This window comes from Phycodurus eques, chromosome 23 (genome assembly GCF_024500275.1).
Source record: "Phycodurus eques isolate BA_2022a chromosome 23, UOR_Pequ_1.1, whole genome shotgun sequence".
In the NCBI taxonomy this organism is placed as follows: domain Eukaryota; kingdom Metazoa; phylum Chordata; class Actinopteri; order Syngnathiformes; family Syngnathidae; genus Phycodurus; species Phycodurus eques.
In genome coordinates, this window is record NC_084547.1 from 3751578 (window position 1) to 3774349 (window position 22772).

Below are 22772 nucleotides of genomic sequence, written 5' to 3' on the forward strand. Positions count from 1 at the left end.
TTAATCGATTCTTTAGTTCCCTCTTTTACAAGGTTAAAAAAACAATGCCTGACTTTTATTCTGAATTCAATGACACGTTCGTCTTACCCTTTTCTATTGTTCAATTCCGCTACCTTGCTGACTGATCGGCAGAGCGCATGCGCTGCCCAATGTTGGAAGCGCGCACGCGAAGGGATAACCAATGGGAGAACAAGAAGGAAAGAAGTATTTGACGCTACCTTCATGGCCCACTGGTTAAATGGACTGAACGCTTTTGTCACCTAAAATTAAATTGAAGCAGTCATTTATGAGTGATGAACATTATTTGAATGACCTGAAATGGGATATTTAAGACAATGGTTGTAACATAACATAATATAATTTACACACAAGTAAGAATTGAACACACAGGTGAACTGCGCGCGTCTGAATTTGCGTAACTTTTGGCTCGTGGTGCTCGCCGTACTTCCATGCTGTAGCGAATCTGTGAACGAGGTAAAGTTTATAAAACGCTCAAAGTATGAAATTTTATTTCACTAATAACGATGCTCTCAATAACATTACTTAACGTGCTACCTTATGTGTCTCATGAACATAGCTAATATTTTGCACGACTTGATTGGCCGATTAGAATCCCGTCGATAGTGATGTGTAGCTATTAGCAGGTTAGCCTTCCATGGCTACAGTATTAGGCACAACTGTCATCACCAGATAAATATAAAAATACATTTAAATATACAATACAAATGTTCGAATAGATCCAATTAAGTTGAGTGCTCAATTGGACCAGTGCCCCGATTGAGTTAATGTTATAGTGAAGTTATATGGCAGAACTCCATTAAGAAATGAGGCCATTGTTGAAACATTTGTTTGTCAGCTTTCTTTTATTCTACACGAACGGCCACTGGAAACAATATTTGTTAGAACATACAATACACTTTACTTCGTCACTGGTTTAAGCGTCTGTTTTTATTTGATTGTTCTGCAAACCTCTTTCATTCACCCTCTCATTTCAAACTTTTTAATGTGTACTGTATGTGCCCCATTGTGCTAATTAATGATAAAGCACACAAAAATGAAGAAACCTGTGTTCATGGAACGTGACGCATAGAATATTTGTGTGTAGTTTAGCTTGGAAATCATAATTTATCTAGAGCTGTTTTCTGTCAATGGATTTAATTGGTCTAAGCTTTCATCCATGGAAAAATGAATAGTATGATTGGAGATGGATTTGTCCCTTATTGAACGACAACAGGTCCAATAATATTTCTGTGGAGAGGCCTGTTGTGGCACCTGAAAGGCCGCTGGGACTCCCGTGTTGTGTGTTGGGCGTGTGTGTAGCAAAAGCCTCGCTGGTCTTTCTAAAGCTCTGTTGGCTCAACAAGTGTTGCAGCATTGTCCTCCCTTCTGTCATTACTGCAGACCTTTGCAGTTGCAGGTCCATATTGTTCGGCAGTATGGAAAATATGCAGCAGAAAGTGCTCGAACACGTTGCGGCGCAAAAGTTTAGAGGCTTTGCTGAATTATATTGCAAATCGAAAACACCCGGGGACACATGTTCTGATGGCAGAATGAACCTTGAGCACCTTGCCCAGCTTAGCAGATGTTGATTTTGACATGACAGTACAAAAAGGAGCTTTTGAAATCCGTCCCATTCTCTACGGTGTGTTATTTTGCAGCAGGTGCAGCCAACTTACCTGCTCATGTCGCTTGTCAAACAGCTCGGCGGTGAGAGCCAGGGGGACGGCGCACTGCTGCGGGACAGTAGAGCACACTGGCTTATCACATAGATAACAGTTGGAGGGGTGGGGGGTGGGTGGGTTCGCTGGGTTTTGGGTGGGTGCTGGGCTCAGGCTTGTTTCTAGTAATGTTAAACCATTATATCAGCTTACGCCTGCTGGCTGCTGCAAGCAAACCTTTTTTGTTGTTGTGGCGAAAACAGATACAGCATTGTTAACTTCTAATTGCTGTACATTTAGATCCCTGTAGATTGGTCTATGAGTCAGGCCATGTCAAGCCTGGTGAGACGAGCTGAGGTGGGCCCGTCATCCTGTTGACGTGAATAATGGAATGATGAATTATGTCACGGCCGCAGGCTGATAACGTGACTACACGAGACAGGGATCGTCTTTCAAAGGCCTCGACGTTGGATACCTCAGAGCGCTGCCGTCCTCAGAATCCTTGTGTGCGGCGACAGGTGGCCGCATCACTTGTCTTTCACAGGCTGACACCTGATACTCGTGTTTTAAATGGGAGTGTGGGGCCAAGACCCCGCCCCTCGACTCTGCTGAAACATATTAAGTTGCTGACTGAATTCTACTGCTTTCATAGGCACGATGGAGGCCTTAAAGGTGCAACTTGACTTCCCGAGCACCATCATACAAGCCCAGGTGAGCTGCAAATGCGTGGACAGCGGGGGTACAGGAGAACATCACCTTTCACGGGGACTAGGGAACAGGCCCAACCACGAATAACAAAAATGTACAAATAATTGACGTACATTGGGGGGGAAAAATCCTTTTTAATGCCCCAAAAATATTGAATAAGTGGCGATATATTGCCCCAAAAAAACAACAAGTGCCAAGCCGCAAATATGCGGGGCTCTACTGTATAATGATTTGATCCCCTGTTGAAATTGTAACTTTCAAACTGTTCATTTCTTTGTAAGTGAGCACACTCACAAATTTCGGAGGGGATCAAATAGACATGTCCTCGTCCTCGAACGTTAATTTCTGGTTTTGCAGGCGGTGAGAAGGCTTGTTGCTGCGGTGCTTAAAGAGAAAGGCCAGAGTGGACAGATCAGCCATTCATCCACACAGGTGAATTCCTCCAAAATACATTTGCTGTTGTTGTCGTCAAGTCACCGACGGTGTCGTCAGTGATACACTTGCCTGCCTTCGGTGCAGGCAGCCTGGGTTTCGTACCTTCTCTGTGATGGTGTGAAAGTGAGTGTAAATGGTTATCTGTCTCGGTGTGTCCCCTGTGATTAGCGGCCAGTTAAGGGTGTATGTAGTCCGCCTTTTGCCTCAAGTCACCTGAGGGTAGGTTGCAGTTCTGCTGCCGACCCTGAACAGGCTCAGCGGTGTAGAAAATGGATGGATGGGTGGACGGGAGCTGAAGTGGTTATTGTGTCAGGGCTCTGCGCTGGAGACTCTGTGGGAGCAGTGCTGCAGCGACTGCGCTCCGGTGCGCTCGGCCTGCTGCGACGCCGTCGTGCTGCTGGTGGATCAAGGCCACGCCGACCTGCACCAAGTCCTTAACGGCGTCCTCAACCTACTGCCGTCTGCGAGGTACAAAAACGTATTCATGCCTCGCCATTTCGTCCGTGTGCGCTGGTTTTGACTCAAACCGTCCTCAGGAATGGCCAGGGGCTGGTTAAAGTCGTGGGGCTGCTGCTACAGATGCAAGCGGACCGCCGAGACCGGGAAAAACACTTCACTTGTCCTTACGGCATCAGGTCAGTCGTGTACAGCAGCGATTCCCGACCACTGTGCCGTGACACGTTAACGTGCTGTGAAATATCATTTGTGCCATGCCAATTTCACGATTTTAGCTTTGTTAATGCAATTGTAATTTAATGAAGCTTCCCAAGAGCGTCTACTCGTCGGTGTCCTGCCCAATCTGCAAATAGTAACCTGGGGCCCTTGGCAGGAGTTAGTCTGGCCCAATCTGGCGTTCCCAAAATACTCCTAATCCATCTGGTTTACACTGCCTAGGGACACAGCAGTGAAATCTTTATCAGAATGTTAAAGGATTTGACATGGAGTCTCTTCAAGGAAGCAAAGCACTGTGTTCCCCTGCTACATCGCACGGTTCATAGTTCGCATTCCCGCTATATCATGGAAATCTGCGGTTTATGGCGATTGGTTTTATAGGTTTTCACAGTATACAGTGGGACCGAACAGTGACGTGAATAGCGACAATCTGTGAATAATTGACACCCCCCTTTTTTTTGTACTCTGGTCCATAACAACACAGACAAAGAATAATCAGCAAAGCATCAACACCATGCATCTCGAATGTACACAATCATGAACCCATGTTACATAAATGATATAACTGTGTGGAAGGGGTAAAACTATTGAGAAATGTATTTCGTGTGGTCTCTATAGCGCAGATTTGCAGTGAACGGGGGTTAATTGTCATGTTTGGGAATGGTGTGAGAGGCTGATGGATGATAGCTGCCAGGTTGATGAGTGATGAGAGACAGGGGGCGACCGGAGAAGGGTTTGAGATGGTCGCCCAGGTCATTCGCGTGCTAAAATGGCAGAGAAAGAGTGCAAAGTGGAGGGAGGTAAGTCGGTCTCGGTCACTGAACTTCTTTCCATGTGGATTGATGGGACCAAAGGTTAGTTAAGTGGGCCTGCAGGGGGGGGTGACGCCGGGGGGGGGGTGACCCCAAAGATTTCACCTTGGATTTGACCGCAAGTGTTTAGTCTGGACTTGATGGGCTTGCACATTCATGATGGTTAACAAGAGGTAAAAACACGACAGTTGTATGGGGGGAAAAAAAAAAAAAATCATCCATTTTCTCAACAACTTAAAGGAGACATGATGCATTTTTTTCCCCACAATTTAAAAAGGTTTCTTTTACATTTACATAGGAGTAGTCCCCACCCATACATAACAGCACTGGAGAACCGTCCGGATTGCTGGACTGCCATTCTCTCGGTGATGGATGACTTTGTTCAGCTGGCTGTTGACAGGCAAGCACCTTGAACATCCCGCCCCAAGTCTGTTGTAGCAGGCAGTACCGGCTCTGATGTTGTCTGTGATGAAGCAGAAACGAGCCCGCCTACGTCGCCATGCTGGTCCCCTTCCTACGCTACCTCTACTGCCAACCAGAGAGGCGGCCTGAGCACAGCCTCCTCCGACAGGGTCTCCTCCGGACGTTGCTTCCCACAGATCCGGTCGGCGCACCCGTCCCTCAGAACAAGGAGCAGGATGAGAACTCGCCGGTGTCCGACAGCCTGCTCCGGTGCCTCTGCCAGCTGGTGCCGCGCATGCCGGTAAATAAGAGCCAAGTGTCGCTGACAAACAAATGAGTACTTTGTGTTATCAGGCTTTTTTCCTGGCTCAAATTTTGGCTGAGGTCGTACTTTAAGGCAGTTAAGAAAATCTGTCCTTCGCTTCTTGGACGGTTTTAGGCGGAATCTCAAACTGTTACTACCATGATACCGCAATAGCAGTTAAAAATGACACCCCAACTAGGTTATAACAGTTTTGATAATGTCCGTCTCCAAGTTTTAGATGCAGGACGATACCCTGGTTATTGGAATATTTGTAATGGCAGGTGGACTGTGTGGAGGCGGTGCTGGAGCTGCACTGGTTCATCCGCGCTCTGCTTCCCAGTCTGTCCAAGAAGCGCGAAGAGCCGTGGACGAGCGAGAGAGGGCGTCTCCTGCTCCAGCTGCTCTGCGCCTCTCAGCGTTGCCTCAGCTTCAACGGAGACTGTCGGCCTCTCGTCGGCTTGATGACGCAGTTCATCCCGACTTGCCCGCAGGTCAGCCAGTACGACTTGTACGTTTAATTGTTATTCGTGTGCCTTTTTGTGTCTACTAATCGTAACGCATTCGTTTGTAGGAGCTGTCTTTGGATGAGCTGTTAATGGGTCTAGCCTTGCTACTTTTCGAGGCCCCCGCAGCACAGCAGAGTAGCCTACTCAGTCTAGGTAAAAAAAAAAAAAACCCTCCATGAATGTAAAAAAATAAATGTATTTAAATATATGTGATTACGTCATTCACTGCCATCCTTCCCAGTTTGCCAGCCTTCCCAGTTAACATGGATATTTGACTTTTCAATCCGTCAATGGCAGTGAATGTGTTGAAGAAGACATGCTTTTTTTAGCCACAACCTTCAGACTCCAAGTTGTTGACTGTAAAACTAACACATAAAGGGAATTAAACATTGTATATTTAAAAAAAAAAAAAAAAAAAAAACCTTATCTGCATCTTCTCGCTCCTAACATTGTATTTTTGCACATTTCCCCAACCTTCTGTCCACTTTCAAGTGCTAACTTTAGTGCCCGAGCACACTGAGCTGTCGCAGTGGTTGAGTCCCGTCCTGGTTCTTCCCGTGCTGCAGCTCCTGTCCTGTTCAGATCTCACTGAGCCACTTGCGGAGCGCCGCACACACAACCTCAACCGGAAATTGGCTCAGAGCGTGCTCAGCAGCGTCAGTAGGCAGACCGCGAGACTCCAGCAGGTACAGTGGTGGTAGCTTGACTTACAAGTTGAACTCATTGAACGGGAATGCCGTTAATTCCTTCCGGCGCCCCGAAAAAACACTGAACAAAAAATGTTGTAACATGTTGTTATAAGAAACAAGTAACAAGAAAAATAGCAATCTACAGCTACTGTACTGTATACAAATTCAAAATAATGACATAAATAGAATGTAAAGAATTTTGTTTTTTTTTATTTCACCTTCACTGAACTTAATCTTCAGTCATCTTTTTGCCGTTATGCCACACTCGTTCATATTTTCATATGATTCCATGCTTTAATTCAGTCAATTGTGTTGTGCATGTTTCGGCCACAGGAGGGCACTATAATACATATTGTACATTTACACGTAGATTTGATGGTGAATAGCGGTAGTATCATTCATTCATTCATTCATCTTCCGTTCCGCTTATCCTCACTGGGGTCGCGGGCGTGCTGGAGCCTATCCCAGAAATCTTCGGGCGAGACGCGGGGTACACCCTGAACTGTTCGCCAGCCAATCGCAGGGAACATAGAAACAAACAACCATTTGCGCACAGATTCACTCCTAAGGGCAATTAAGAGTCTTCAATCAACCCAGCACCCATATTTTTGGGATGTAGGAGGAAACCGGAGTGCCCGGAGAAAACCCACGCAGGCACGGGGAGAACATGCAAACTCCACACAGGGGGGGCCGGGATTTGAACCCTGGTCCTCAGAACTGTGAGGCAGATGGTCTAACTAGTCGTCCACCATTCCGCCGCAGTAGTATCAATGTTTTTTTTTTCTTTCTTCAGAGCGTAAAGAATATATGCCTGCGATATTTTTTTATTATCTGTCTGCCTTTGTTGCTACACTGTTTGTGTTCAAATATCTGTTGTTTAATGGTTAATAACTACCACAACATCGATGCTAATTTTGTTAGTCCGTCTAGGGTATTTTGCAGTGTGTGTTAACATTAAGCTAGCGGACTTTTTTTTTTTTTTTAGACACTTATGTGGTTTGGTTAAATACACAAGATGGGATTGTCTTTGCTTTATGTTTAGTTTTACATTGAACGTGATCTGGGAGTGTCAAAAGCTTGAAGCAAGCACACGTGGCTTCTTTTTTAATGTTGCGTAGTTCGCTGCTGCCATCTCGTGGTCGTAACTCAAATGATTGTTGTAACACAAAAATTCGTTAGTTGGAAAAGCTCTCCCATACTGAGATGAAAATGTCCCTCTCCATGTTGTCAGTCTCGTCTACCAGAGTCACTTCTTCTCACTCCCTGGTCCAGCGAACTGAGAGCGGCCGTGTCCACACTGCGTCAAGCGGTCGATCACCCATCGGCGGCCGTCGACTGGCTCCTCTCGCTCACCTCGGCCCTGTCGTCAAAGCAGCGCCTGCCGAGCTCCCTCGCCCTCATCGTCACCCACCTCCTCCTCACTGGTCCGGACGACGTCTGCCGGTTGGCTTTGGACGCCGTACGGGCCATTGCGGCCGCCGACGCCCACCAGGTTAGTGACCAGCTTGAAGACCTGGGACCCGAGCCTAAAGACTTGACTCGAGTCAGACTTAAGTCGCCAGATTTGACAAGTCTTGCCTGTTTACATTTCAAAATCTGTATTTTCATTTGTTTTGGATGATCAAAGAATGGATGGGATTGTGAAATTAGATTTCTCGTATTTATGACATTAAAGTTTGTTTATTCCAGATTCAGTGTTTAAGCAAAATGTAAGTTTGTTTTCATATGATAGACTTTCACGCTACATTTCTGCAGAGAAGGGAAACATGCGCATTGCCGTGATTATTCATTAAATATTGAGTTTGACACCCCTGAATTCTCTGGGCTTTCTGCTGCTGACAGACTTCCTTCTGAGCCTGTGGGACTGCAATGTGAGTCCTCCAGCTCCAGACAATGATGTGAAATAACATGCGGTGCCAAGGCTGCTCGTTAAGAGGATTCCCCCGCTGTTCTAATTGCTCCCACGGTGCCACTTGCACTGGGCATTTATGTGGTGGAAGAAGCCTGTTGACAAATTGGATTGTTCTCCTCAGCCTAGCCCACCACCTCATGTCTGCATACAAAGAAAATTGTCGGTGCCCTTCTGTTATAAAGACAGAAAGAAGGGGTTCCTTTTTCAGACTGCATCTATGTTTTGTGTCATTATCCTGATGGGGGACCCATGACCCGACTGAGACCTGGGTTTTCTTCCACTGGGTAGCACTTTTCACTGGACCGCCTGGCGATTTACTGTTAAGATTTGCTTGTCAGTTTTTAATGCATCATCTCGCTCACCAACCAATCTGATTTTGTTATTTAAACGATAACGTCTGCATTGTAGGTGCCATCCCTTCTTCCAGTGCTGCTGTTCAAGCTGGGGAAAGAAAAGAATCCACTCCTGTGTAACGCAGTGCTCGACTGCCTGCCAAACCTTGGGACCCACAAGGTATCTTAAGTAGATGAACAGATACTTGTAATAATAATTAAAAAAAAAAAAAAGACTGGTAAAAGTCGTAAACTCACTGTATCGATAGCTAAAAAAAAAAATTCTACCTAAATACAGTTCCATCCCACAACCAGTATTTGCGTTGCAGCTGTGTGTACCCACGGTGCTGCAGACTCTCAGCATGCTGGCCAGCAACCTTAAACTCAAAGCAGCGGCCATGCGGCTCACGACCGCTCTTTGGAAAAAACAGGTGGGCCACCTCAACAAATACAGACCCTTTGACTAATTCCTCCATCAGTGTTATTGATCTTTTTTTTTTTTTTTTTTTTTCTTTTGCACCAGGACCGCGTTTACCCCGAGCTGCAGCGTCTGCTGGCTCAGCAGGACAACAGGGCGGTGATGGGGAGGGAAACCCAGTGGGAGCAGGTGCTGGGCCGAGCGGCCTGTCTTCGAGACATCTGCCGAGAGAGGTCTGACCACTCGCGTCGTGACTGGCTCAATCTCATAGTTTGGTACGCCTCGTTGTAACCTGACTGTGCGTGCGTGTTGACGTCTGTGTACGTGCCAGGCCTTACCAGCACGGAAGTGACATGTTGGCCGCCATCGCGTTGACTCTGAAGCAATGCGTCAGACCCGACCAGGTGACCCCTGCGGTGCTCGCCCTGCAAGGACTACAGGAGCTGTGCCGTGCGGAGGTTGGCGTTGAAACCTGAATACTATATACCTTTGTGTATCATTATATGCGTTGCATATACATTTTGCTGCACCATTTGTGTTTAAATATCAGTTAAAAGGTTTAGAACTACCATGGTATTGATGCTCATTTTGTAAGCATGTCTATGGCATTTCAAATTATCCATTAGCACTAAGCTAGCTGACTTTTGTAAGACTTATGTGGTTTACTTAAATACACAACATGTAATTTTCTTTGTTTTGTGTGTAGTTTTATAGTGAACTTGAACTGGAAGTGGCAACAAACAGCTTGAAGCACGCACAATGGGCATCTTTCTTTTTCTGTAGCTCTATTTTCTATCTGAAAGAATTGACAAAAAAACTGAAAATGCTAGCACAAAAATACAAAACAACAGTTTCCTGTACTTTATGAAGTTTGCTGCTACCATCTGGTGGTAGAGAGCCGGAAGCTCACTTGTATGTTAATTATTTGCATACAAGACAAAGCAAAAAAATAAAAATGCATTATATGCATATTGACAGCAAATCAGAAGCACATATTGAATTATACAGTATTGTTAAAACGTACACACTCCAGAGACCCACAAGCACTACATTAAGTCAATTTTCCGGAATATATCCCCATCAAAGGTAAACCAAAACTTAAATAGTCATGTGTCTTTGATGTTCAATGTGTTTTTGCAGGTCGTGGACATCGTGTCGACATGGAGAAGTCTCGGACCGGAACTGAGGTGCGACTCCCGTCCACTGATGGTCAAGACCATCTCTCAGCTTCTGGCTCTGGTTCCGCAACTCGCCGTCATGTCTGAGGAGTATGAGGTGCCTGCTGAAGAGATGCATGCATGCAAATTAAAAAAAAAAAAAAAAAACAACATTCGCGGAATAAGAATTAAAGAGGGGCCGCCATGTTGGGCAATAGCGCCCTCTGCTGTCGACCGAAATTAAGGTCACAACTGCGTTTCTCGCACAGGTTGCCGTGATGGCTTGAACAAAATTATAGCAAGTTTGGGTTCAAGCTATCGGATATTTATACGCGTGTGTTAATGTGTGTGTGTGTGTGTGTGTATCTATGGTGGGGGCATAAACGATTAATTAGGGGACCACTGTATGCTTAACACGTTCTTCTTTTTTTCATAGAAACTAAAGGAGGAAGCGGTCAGCCTTCTCTGGAGTTATGCTGTGAACAAGGTAGAAAACACACTGGCACAGTCTGATATTGTGAATGCTGTGCCAATGACCCTATTTATTGGTTGATTGTTTATTTTTTTTAATGTTCGGCAACAGGATCCAGAGGTGGCCAGCTGTTGTTTTCAGGCCTTGGCAGACTTCCCGGAAGCGGTTCACACGATAAATCATCTCCCCGAGGCAGTAAGTCAAGTCTATTTAATTTTTATGGTGGCAATTCACAACAGATGTTATCTCAAGGCGCTTTACACATTGAGCAAGTCAAAAACCCCACTCCTCATACATTACAAAAAAGCAATTGAACCCCAAATAAGGAAGCATTGGCAACGGAGGCCAGAAACAAACTACCTCTGAGGAAGAATCCCCGAACGGAACCCAGACTCTGTGGGGCGACCGTCTGTCGCGGCTGGTTGGGTTGCGATGCAGAGATAGAGCAGAGGGATAGAGGGGTTGAAGGCCGGAAGAACAATGGGCACAACAACTGTCGGCGCGCTTTTTCATCTCCTTGGTTTCTCACTGTGTTCGCTGTTGTAGGCCAGGCCTGTTGTGGAGCCGCCTGAGCTCGAGGACGACGAGCAGTCTGGGGAGGAGGAAGAGAAAGACCTGTCAGTCATGGGTTCGTCGTATGTAAAGTTGCTGACTCTCACCCCCTCGCCTGCTCTACCAGGTAAATGAATACACGGCGTCTTGCCTTTTGCTCTAAAACTGCTTCATCTATGGCATTTGTGGCACTGCGCAGGCTTGGAGCTCTTCCTGACTTCACTGGTCAAGCAGGAGATGAGCCAGATGCCGAGGGGGGTGTACTTTTCCGCCCTGCGGGGGGCCGGCCTGCGTTCGGACCAGGGTAAAACTATGGCGGGAATCCCAGCGTTCATGCTGAAGTCCTACGAGAAGAACAAGCAGCCGGGGCTCAAGCAAGGACTAGCAGGTGATGAAATTGGGAACTGTCATTTGTTTGCGGAACTTAAAGCCAGATCCCAGATGCGGACTCGGAACAGTGCTGCTGCCAACAAGGTCTTGTCCCGGTTCTTATTATTTATATATTGGCACTTGTCTTTCTTGTGTGTTGCAGCTGGCCTGTTGCTGTGCTATGATCTACCGCAGCAGACGGATCGCGAGGGCCGCCCCATCCTCCGCCACCTGCTCAGCCGCAGCCGAAGCTATCAGCAAACCATGACCGCCCTCGTTCACGAAGTACTCGCATGCGCCCCTTGTTTCTTTTTTTGTCGCTTTGTCGAGGGGGAAAAAAATAAAAAGCCTCACGTTGTTATATGTTCTGCAGGTGAACATTCAGCCATCCGAATGGCACCGCGCGCTGCTCCTGCCTCAGGCGTGGCGCGGTTTCATGAATCGCACTTTCCATGCAGTCCTCGAGGTGGGTTCTTCTGATATCTTATGCTCGCTTCCGGACACATTTTTCGGAAAGGTATGCAATGTACCATAAAATGTCCCCTTTTAAAGGTACAAGCCCCCCTTTTTTTTTTCCTTTTTGCATTCAGGGTCGACGTGCTGATCTGGAAATGCAGCGCAAAAAAGACCAAGAAGACCCAGAAGAGCTGCAGTACAAACAACACTGTGCCTGGCTGTGGTGAGCATCACACCCGGTTCTCTCACGTGTACGAGCGATTTAAATTTCTGCCGTTAAAAATCATTGCGTCTCGCCTCTCGCTGTTTTCCCTCATTTGTTCTCAGGGCCAGAGATCACTTAACAAATACCATCAAAAGTGCAACAAAGTGAGTGGAAGCCACAATTCTCGAGGTGTCATTGCAACTCTTTCGAGGCTAACGTGCGTACGTGCCGTTCAGGGACAGTCCTGTTATTCAAGGAAACTCCGTACTGGCTCTGAGTGCCCTGGCTGCCGTCCTGGCTAAATATGAACGCAACCTGCCTGCCGACGACGACGCCGGCCTCCGAGTAAGACATTGTGAATCTGTTTTTAAGGCAGGATTGTGTGTAAAATGCTTTACAGAATGACTTTCTTGCTTTCAGGTTGGACCAGAGTTTGTGCCCACAAGCAGCTGGTTGGCGATGGTGCTTGACACTCTGCTCAGCATCATCAGCAGCAGCTACAAGGCCAAAAGACAAGTGTTTCCATGGTACCTGCATGTAAGTTTTGCCGGTCTTTCCCCAACCTTTATCGCTTTGTGTTGTTTGCAAAAAAGTCAGCTGCAGCCACTCCTTGGCTAGATGGCAGCAGCAAACTTCAAAATGACAAAATCTCCGAAAGAGATTTGCGAAATGAGTCGTGTTGTAGTCTGAAGAAAACAAGGTTGAATTTTTTTGGGCACACACAACAATGCTCATCACCAAAAGCTGTCCGTCTTCAGCTGGAACTGGGGCCTTAGACAAGGTTAAATGAATTATGAATTGTTCCAAAATGCGGTCAATGTTAGCACAAAACCTTCAAGCGGCTGCTAGAAAGAAAAATCTGTCAAGAAAAGACTAAAAGAACAGCTGAACTTTAGTTGGGATTAATCAGAGGTACTTTCAAATGGGGTCAGGTGTGTGCTGACTCCCATTTAACATGAGTTTGAATGTGATTGGTTAATTCTGAACACATCAACATCTCAGTTGTACGAGGGTGTGCACATTTGTGCAACCACATTATTTTAGGGGTTTATTCTTCCTTAAAGCAATTGACTTTAGGATTGCAACTAACGATTATTTAAATAATCAATTAATCCGTTGATTTTTTTTAATTTCATTTTATTTTTTTAGTTAATCGATCAATCGGATGAAAAGAAACACTTTTTCCATTGCAAAAATTGTCCATCTCTTTATTCAAAAGCAGGACAAAGTGACAGTGTAGATAATGTCCAAACATAAATTGATTATCATTCAGTTAGCGGTTTGGTCAGTGACGTCAGAAAATAAGCAAAAATGTTGTCAGTTATTTTCCAAAATAAAAGATGTTTGCAAATATCTTATTTTGAAGAGTAAGGTAATCAGCCTGCTTTATTGTTATAATAAATATAACTATTAATAGTTACTATTGAGAGGCTGAAATGGCAAGGGTTTGGGCAATTTAGGTTAAAAAATGTCTCTAAGTGATGAATCAATTATCCAAAATTGTTATCGGTTAATTTAATAATTGATGAGTTGTTGATTAATCGTTGCACCACTAATTGAATTGGACAGGTTGTAGGCTAGGAAAAACCAAGACAAAATGATTTGTATTGGTATTATTTTTATTTATTTTTTCATAGATGCATATCGCAAACTGGCCTTTGAACAGGGGTGTGTAGACCTTTTCTATCCACTGTATATTTGTGGTCCTCCTCCTCAGCGCTCCTATTCGGGTGAGAACACTGCGAGCGCCATCGCCCGTTCCTGCGCCAGTCTGGCGCTGTCCCTGCTGGTGCCGGCGCTGGTTCTGTGGCATCAAGACAGTCTGAACCAGGTCGTGTCCGCGCTGCAGTCCGGCCTGCCCGGGTCGCCCGCCGCCGACAGCTCTCAGGCTATTCAGTTCCACTCCGGCCTTGCTCTTGGCATGGTTCTGTCCGGCCTGCATCATCAGCGCCTCAGGTAACAAATGTACACCATGTTCCCAATTATCGTCGTCCCTCGCCGTGTCGCGCTTTATTCTTTGCAGCTTCACCGTATCGCACGTTTTTATTATCGTACATACATAATTGTATGTCGTCAACAATAATTGGAGGGGTGGCGGGTTTTTTTTTCGCCCCCAGTGACGTCACCCCTCAGAAGGACACTGACCTCCTCCTCGATGCTCTGTTGTCTCTGGAAGCTTGCTCTTTCGACTCCGACGCGGAGTACAAGTTAGTGCACCATCTGGGGATCGCAACAAGGGACGCCACTATAGTCATGGTTTTCTCCCCCTTCCTCAGTACCGGCTGCATGTTGGGTCTGGGTCTGCTGCTTGCAGCGCTTTGCAGTGACGGGCAGACACACCAACACGCCCGTGTCACTCAAACACTGGACAAACTCCGAAGCGCCCTGCAGGATAGCGGCGGACAGGGGCGCATGCTGCAGGAGGTAAAGAAAAACATACAGCATACAATGCTTGAAGCATACTTCTAGTAGAAATCCAAATGAGGGACTCTTAAGATTTGTACTGCAGGTCCAAGTGTACAATTCTCATTTCATGCCTGTGTCTGATATTCCAGGAGTGGGCAAACTCAAGTGTCACATCTGTGCATAAATGCGAATTTTACGTCATTATTAACTAATTTGATTACAATTAATCAACCAATTAGGTAATACAATGTCAAATGTGTAAGAAATAGGATATATATTTCAGCTTACTATATTTATTGTATTAGTGGTAGTAAATAAACTAACCAATTAATCAAATAAAAGAGTGAAATATGTGAAGGCTTTCATTTTAACATATCGCCCAAATGTTTTTTTGCATGAAACACACCTATTCTTAAAAATGGTCATTGTAATATTTGTTATTGTATTATATTACATTCAATTACATAATTATGTGATAAAATAAAAATAGTTAAGTGTATTTTTTATTACACTAAACAAATGAAGCAATTATTTAACCTAATGAAAATCATAAATGTATATGTGAAAATGTGTTTTATTTTTTATTGTATTACTTTACACTTCATAAATGCACCAATTATTGGATAAAATAAGAAAATGATAAATGCAGAGTTAAAATCTTTCATTTCTGTATTTCTTACTCCAAATAAAGGAACCAATTATTTAACTACATGAAAAAAACCTATATTTTTCATGTTTTACCTGCACTAAACCATGCAGCTCAAATCCACCCTTAACATCCTTATATGCAGGTTTTGGCGTACTCGGTGGCGTGCGTCAGCGTCTCGGCCTTTAGCTGCGGCGTCATCGATCCCGGCAAGGCGGACGAGGTCGTGGATACTCTGCGCACCTTGACGGAGGACAGCCAGCAGGTCGCGTTGCAAATTGTATTGTATTGTAAAAAGCGTGACGGGAACTTTTAACTCGTTGGCATAGAAAATGAACTTTGCCAACACTGGCCACGGGCAATAAGTGGGATGGTGTTCTCATTTTTCTTTTGTTTAGACTCCAGGCTTCTCTATGGCACTGGGCCTCGTGGTCCACGGCCTGTCACTGTGCGGCCACGGCAAAGCGGAGGACCTACAACCTCGTCTGCTGGCTGCCTGGGTTAAGATTTTACTGAAGGAGGTGCAGCATTTTGGGTTTTTTTAATCCCTTTTTTTTTGTGTGTGTGTGTCAAACTGATGTTGCTGTTTTCAGGGTTGTCCCACCATGCAGCGCCTGGCCGCTCTTAACGGACTGGTGGCCTTAGTGGGATCCGAGAGTTACCTCATTCAGGTGAAGCGCCATTATTTTGACATCATATCCGTATGCTTTTCTTCGTATTCACCGGGCGAGCGTGCGTTTGGTTCCGTATTCCAGCTCAAGAGCGAACTGGAACTTTCCTCCAATCAGCAGAGCCGACTTAACGAGGTCATCCGGGCCGTCTCGCAGGTAACAACACATGAATAATCCAATTGATGCTACTCATGCATATTGTACTAATATACAGGGTGACCAAAATTCGGTATAAAGTCAATTTGCACAAATAATTGACGCCTGCCTCAAAAATGTTTGTAATTGCCTCAAAATGGCGGCAAAGCACTTAAAACAGAGAGGATCTTAAAAGAAGATAATTGGCAAAGCATCAACAGCACGCCTCGCGCATGTACACAATCTTGAACACATCCATCCATCCATCCATCCATTTTCCGTACCGCTTATCCTCACTCGGGTCGTCTGTCCCAGCTGACTTTGAGCGAGAGGCTGTCGCACGGCACATATGAACAAACAAGCACTCACATTCACACCTCGCAACTTAACTGAAACAGTGTATCGCTACCTCCTGCCCACCCTGTGTGTATAACCGTGCGTGTCAGATTGTGACCTTCTCAGGAGCGATTGGCTTGCAGTCCAACTGTGCCTGCCTGCTGGGCCACTTGCATTTGTCGCACGTGTTCAGCAGTCACAGTCACACAGCAGGTGGGTGCAGCTCAAACGTGTTGTCGAGAGGACCGTAATGCACACGTGATGATGCCTTTGCCGTTGTCCTTTCAGTGCCTCAGGATTTTAGTTACCTCGCTGAGAAAAGCGTCATCAGGGCCGTCGTGGATTTGCTCACAGAGGCGGGAAAGAAAGGTTTGCTCGTTCAGTTATGTTAGCATTGTATTAGTATTTGTATTTTAGTATTTAAATGAAGTTCAACAATTCTTTAATCTGATGAATGCAAATGTTTGAAATGTATCATGTACACGCAGGTCCTGAGTTTGCGCATCCGAGTGTGGTGGAAACCGCACTGAAGCCTCTGGCCTCAGTCGGAGCCGCCGTCCAGTACCCGCCCGTCAACTGGAGCGCCATCTTGTCCCCTCTGATGAGACTCAGCTTTGGTAACTGCTGACTTGAAGTCCCGCACGTTTGAAATCGGTCGCCAATATATTTTGTACCCGTGTTGACAGGTGAGGAGGTTCAGCATCAATGTGTGGCGCTGGCTGCAGCTCAAGCTCAGTATTCCCAGAGTGCATCACTCTTTCTGGGTTCCTGGCTGTCCTCTCCTCTTGTGTACAGTCTCAGTGTAAGTACGGACACTTCCATTAGGCACACCTGCGCATCTACGTTTCAAACCTAAAATTGTATTGGAGTGGTTCTCAAACTTTTCACAGCAAGCAAATAAAATGTGTATCTCAATACATGTTTGGAAAGATTAAACGCAAATGTACAGTAAACCCTTGTTTATCGCCGGGTTTACGTTCCCTGCAATAGATGAAGGCGACCTATAATTTATCATACAAATGTACGGGTTTGATATATGCAATTCAATGCCAATATGCGATACTTTCAAGAGGTGCAGGTATTTTATTTGTCCATTTGAGGTCGTCATCCACACACACAACTCAAGCACATGCCTATTTGTCACGCCCTGCTTGTGTGGCGTTAACAACAGCCTCGGCGGACATAGTGTGAACAGGCGAGTTCCTTAGCACCATTCCTCACACTGACAGTCTGGGCAGTGTCGTCAACGAAAAGCATTATGGGAACCCGGGATTCATTGCGGTGATGTTTTTAACGACGGTACTGTAGTTGTAGAAAATCAAGCTAAACATTGCTCTTTACTCCGTATTGTTATGAATGTGTCAATTAGCCATTCGTTGGGCTACAGTTCGTATTTGTGACTTTATTTCTGAAAACTCTTGACTGTAACTGTGTTTGAAACAGTGGCTTTCCAGTCGTGTTCTTTGTATCCTCGAGCAATTTGATGACTTACCAAATATATGAGTCGAGATTAATCAGTAATTTTCTTTTTCTACTAAAGGTAATAGCCCAATTGACCTAATGTGAGTCATTGCTATTATGTAGTATCAGACACGGGCCCTCTTGCACGAGAGCCTGTCCTCGTGGATGAAACATGTCGCCGAAGACAAGCTCCAGTTCTTCGTGGACACTCTGGGCCTGCGGACCTTCCGGGAGGACCTCGGACCTCAGCGTCTCTCCCTGCGACGCTCTCTGCTGCGGGGCCTTGCCCAAGCCATGGCCGCGCCCAACCCCCCCAGCGCATGCTGGACCGTCCTGTGTTCCGCCACCGAGAAGATCTTCACCCTCCTTCCCGACCAGATAGAGGTACCAAGTGTCATTCGCCACCTTCCAAAAATACTGAATTAATGCTCCTCTGCTTTAGGATAGTGAAGTGGAATTCTATGTGGGAGTCGCCGAATGTTTGTCCGAGATGTCTGATACGGAGATTGACCGCATCGCGAGTGCCACAGAGGTATCCTCGTATGAATGACTGTATGATTTATTTCACTTTGGAATAAGGCTGCAACATAAAAAAAACTGTACTTAATGTTATGGCTTTCTAGACACAGATGGAGAAAACCTGCTTCGTCTTGGCCTACCTGGCATCCCGGGGCAGGATTCCCCTGCTGGGTCTGAATGACGTCATCGCCAGCGTGCTCCGCGGTTGGCCGAGCCACCGGGTAGGCTGGATCCTCCTGCAGACATTCTACCAGTGTCGCCTGGCTGCCAGTGTCAATACAGGTCACTCAAAAAAGATGTGGTTTTTTTTTTTTGTTTTTTGTTTTTTTTTCAGGAAAACGACCAAGCGCAAGCTTTAAATAGAAATTTTTGTTGCAGGCGTTTCAAAACGAATGGAGTGGCTGCTAGAGTTGATGGGGCTCATCCGGAATGTCGCCTACGGTGCCGCCATTGTCACGTGCGGGAACACCAAACTGGTGTGTTGGACGTCTGACCGTGTTTGCGACGTACAGCATGAGTGCCTTAACTTACGAGGCGTCATTGGGCCTATTTATCTATTTATTGATTTACTTGTCTTGCGTGCCAAAATTTGACATACGAGTCTGCTTCGGCCGTCCACCTTTTATGTTTAATAATTTTTAAAAGATTCCCTATCTTATTTTGTGCAGGCCACCGACTTCCTGTTCCAAGTCTTCGCCGCCACCGTCGTTTCCTGGGCCGACCACTCCGTGCCCCTCCTGCTCGGGATCAGGGCCCGCTGGTTCCCGTGGCGACCGGCCTCGAAGCCCGCGGCGCTCCCGCACGCCCTGTACGGCGCGGAGTCGCTGACGGAGCACGCTCTGCCGCGATGCCTGCTGGGATTGCCACGCAGCTTGCCCCCGCTCCTCGACAAAGAACCCTGGAGCGGCCAGTCGCCCAAGGTCAGTGCCGCTAGCAAACCGTCCTATCCTGGAGGCTTGTCATTTAGCAGTGACGTTAAGTGTGTATGCCTGGTTTAGTTCATAGACTGGCTTCTCAGCATCGTGGAAGGACCCGAACAAAGTCTGTCGGCGACAACAATCGACACGGCCCGGGGTGAGGAAAACGCACAGAATTTGATTTGATTGAAATTGTGATTCGAAGCTGATCCTCCTTGTCCTTTCAGCGGCTCTGTTGGCCCTGCGGCGCTCCCCCGAGTTCAAGAAGAAATCGGTGTGGACCAGAGCGTATGGCTGGTAGTCTACGGTAAGCGGTTTGAGCATTTATTCCACATCCCTGATGTCCATCTTAAGGTCCATGTACTCGTATGCGCTTTGTCCTCACTATTAAGACAATTCAGCACACTCGTACAACGATGTCATAAAGTAATGAGTAAAAATATTACGAAACTATTTTTGAAAAAGATTCAAAACCCAGAACCACAGGTTTGTTTTGGATCTTTTATGATTTGGTCATTCCCTCTTCATCTTCTTGGCCCACCTCTCCAGCTGCTGTCGTCTCTCCTTCAGCGACTGCCACACTGTGAGCGACGCTCCTGAGAAAATGTTGTTGTCGTTGTTGTTCCCCGCCCAACTTTCACAGCAATTAAAGCTACGTCTTACCCGAAGCGAGGAGAGGCAGCGAGACCGTGAGAACGAGCGGGCGGCAAATGGGCGCAGAAGCTGTGGCATTCCCCACGCTAGACGCTTCTTGCTCCACGAAATGCGTCGCGTGGAATATAGCGAACCCTGTAAGAAAATTAATTGGGCCTCTTTTAAGATTGGACTCATTTATACAGAACTCCAGAATTGTCATAAAAATGAGCATCATGGCAGTTAGTGTGTTTGTATTCCTTTTACACAATCCTTTGTCTAATCCCTGTGTGTAGTCCAAGTGAAATTAAAGGTGTAATCGCAAAGGACGCCCTTTTTCAGAATGAATCTTCAAAACGATGACGCTAAGCTTCACCCACATTAAATGGCATAGGCAAAGAAGGTTAGCCGTCTGCTTGACCAGGGCTTCATTTGGGCGAATTCCAGAGTGGAAGTTTGTCAAAGTGCAAACCCCAGAAATCACCCAAAATGGCTGCTTTAAAACAAAACGGCTACGGGTCAAACCTGCTGGGTGAATGTTTTTCCAACATTCTAATCAACTATAAGGCCTGGAATTCATCACAAAGTGGCTGCTCCAAACCAAAACGGCTGCCTTCCTGTTCAGTTTCAGGCATGGGTCCCCGAGACTTTTTCGCGCGAACGGTTACGATAGACACGTCTCCAAAATTTCGTGTCGATCAGTGAAACTGGCGATGGGGCTGCTCATAGCGATTGCGAGGCACTCACCTTCTGTGACAACAGACAGGATGTATATGGGGATCCACAGAGTGTAACGGGCCCACAGCATGGCAGCGGAGGGGGCGTCCATCAAGCACATAACTTCATGGGGGTACCTGGGGCCAAAACCAGATGACCACATGTTCATCATTTCCTTTTTTTATTTACATTTTTTTTAGATGTGTTTGACGGCTGGATGTTTTCGTAGTGTGCCAGCGTGCACCTCAGCAAGTCCAAGATGTTCCAGAAGAAGAGCTGCGCGCACACGACCGGTTTGCTCTGAACCTCGTCCACCAGGATGAGCATGATCAGGAGGAGGTTTTTCTCCAAAACCTGGACGAAGAGATGGTGACTTTCAGGCCTTGTCAAACCACGTTTGGGTGACTGATGTGATTTCTTGTACTTGGATGAGGCGTGGGAGCAGTCTGGCCTTCTCAATCCCGTCGGCGATGTGGAAAAGCTCCAAGACAGAGAGCAGCTGGCAGAGACTCATGACGAAACCGACTGAGTGAAACGTGTCTACTAGAGCATCTGTACAGGCAAAAAAAAAAAAAAAAAAAATGATTTATTATAGTTCTTACATGTTCTAACACAGGCATCATATTCAACAATTGGTGTTGCTAAAAAGAAGAAACTATCGATCTTGGCCTCCACAAAAAAGAAGAAACTATTGAGTCTACATATATGTGCCTTCACCGTCATAACTGAGGCAACCCAAGTTTGCCACGAGTGTAACCTCAACGCCGTCGAGCTGACCTTGTCCGAAGGTGAGAAACCTGACGACCGTGTTCGTCAGTATCCACGTGTGTCCGCAGAACTGGAACAGGTTGTAGGAGAAAATGTAGGCCAGCCTGACACTGAACCTGCATGTAAAAATTAAAATGACAAAAGGCAACAAAATGCACTCGCTCCTCAACTTACGAATTTGAAATACCGCACGAGCCGTATTGAAAAATATGAATGCAACTGCCGCCGTCACGGTCCACTGTCTAATCTACGTGTATTTCGTATGCACTGGATGTACGTAGTATATGCCAGAAGGAGCAGCACAATGTCCATTGAATTAAAGCAAGAAATCATGATGCCCTAAGTCTTTACATTTAATTGATGTTGTTACAGTATGATTTCATACACCACAATACGACAGTGCTACTTTTATATGAAAAGATATCGTGTTGGTGTTTTATGGCAGGCTGGAACAGATGAATGGCGTTTCCAGTCTTTTCAATGGGGAAAGCCGATGACGAGTGCGGTCGGGGAATGAGTTAAATTCAAGCCGTGGTATACTTATAGTTGATATATATCCTATTCTTTCTCAATAACTCAACGGTCTGAACTCAAAAGGCCACAAAAAGCTCATGGAATGAATGTCGCTCACTTACATTCTCTCTTCAAAGTCTTCCTCTTGTTTGCAAATAGGGGAAAAGCTGTATTTTAGAGTTAATTTGCTCTCCCCGCCCCCCCTAACCGTTTTTGTTTTGGGTTTTTTCAGCCGCCTCAACAGCGGAAGCAGGAAAAACGCTGCAACGTTTGCTCAGCTGCACTTCCTCCGGCTGGTTATTGCTCTTCAAGCATTTGACTTGCAATCAACCACTGGAAAACCCTGAGTGGGACAAATTCAAATACATCGTTGACTGTGTTTCGAATGATTGGGCAATATTCCTCTTCTTATTCTTATTGAATTGAAATGAAAAAATATATATCTAATTTTGACCTTCAATTTTTAGTTTTAAATCTTTTGGTGAATGAATATATTGTCACCATTCAGCCATGAAGTGCAAATGTGCTAATCCTTTATTTTGTTTTCATATTAGTATCTTTCTTTAATGAAAGCATTTCACAAAGTGCAAATAAGCATACACATTTTTTTTTTCAAATTCACAAATACACAAATTTTTTCAAATACATTCAGCGAAAAAGTGGTCTTAAAGTAATACTGTCATCAATTTTAAAATAAAGTTTTTTTTATTTAATTTTAATTTTTAATTTTAACGAATTCAATTTAATTCAACCCACAAAGAGCAGATAAGTTCATTAAAGTTTTTCTTAAATCAAGCGACAAAGTGCGATTTTTTTTTTTTTTAAATCGTAATCGCTTGTTTTTTTTTTTTAATATGATCTTTTTAATTAAATGAAAACAAGCCACAAAATGCAAAAAAAAAAATCAGTTTTAATCTTTTAAATATTTTTTGAACACTTTCTAAAAAAATTCTAAAATGAAAGCACCATACTGCAAATAACCTAATAATTA

At 45.3% G+C, this 22772-nt stretch overlaps 2 protein-coding genes across 4 annotated transcripts; one reads left to right on the forward strand and one right to left on the reverse strand.

The window, feature by feature from the left end:
- Positions 1–438: 438 nt before the first annotated feature.
- focad (focadhesin) lies at positions 439–21601 on the forward strand. 3 transcript variants are annotated; one of them, XM_061668983.1, is made up of 45 exons: positions 439–474; positions 2311–2369; positions 2724–2798; positions 3115–3269; positions 3338–3436; positions 4584–4685; positions 4763–4988; positions 5273–5482; positions 5563–5650; positions 5990–6183; positions 7418–7678; positions 8507–8611; positions 8760–8861; positions 8954–9081; positions 9180–9306; positions 9989–10123; positions 10442–10492; positions 10589–10672; positions 11024–11156; positions 11229–11417; positions 11562–11683; positions 11772–11864; positions 11989–12077; positions 12182–12223; positions 12296–12404; positions 12480–12596; positions 13777–14015; positions 14177–14266; positions 14336–14483; positions 15257–15376; positions 15510–15632; positions 15705–15782; positions 15867–15938; positions 16364–16466; positions 16542–16622; positions 16742–16870; positions 16940–17055; positions 17838–18098; positions 18157–18246; positions 18338–18515; positions 18612–18709; positions 18902–19153; positions 19232–19307; positions 19378–19457; positions 20701–21601. In XM_061668983.1, the coding sequence occupies exons 2-44, from the start codon at positions 2316–2318 to the stop codon at positions 19449–19451; spliced, it is 5418 nt and encodes a 1805-aa protein (XP_061524967.1). In that variant the 5' UTR covers positions 439–474; positions 2311–2315; the 3' UTR covers positions 19452–19457; positions 20701–21601. The 3 variants fall into 3 exon arrangements, with proteins under 3 accessions (XP_061524967.1, XP_061524969.1, XP_061524968.1); XM_061668984.1 differs by lacking the exons at positions 439–474; positions 2311–2369 and having other exon boundaries at positions 2751–2798; positions 2886–3269; XM_061668985.1 differs by lacking the exons at positions 18157–18246; positions 18338–18515; positions 18612–18709; ... (2 more) ...; positions 19378–19457; positions 20701–21601 and having other exon boundaries at positions 17794–17849.
- hacd4 (3-hydroxyacyl-CoA dehydratase 4) lies at positions 19281–22007 on the reverse strand. Its single transcript, XM_061668989.1, has 7 exons — positions 21904–22007; positions 21278–21384; positions 20925–21052; positions 20745–20854; positions 20531–20637; positions 19814–19939; positions 19281–19746 (listed from the first exon to the last, which is right to left on the reverse strand). Coding segments are annotated over exons 1-7 (663 nt in total). The 5' UTR covers positions 21906–22007; the 3' UTR covers positions 19281–19663.
- Positions 22008–22772: the final 765 nt, after the last annotated feature.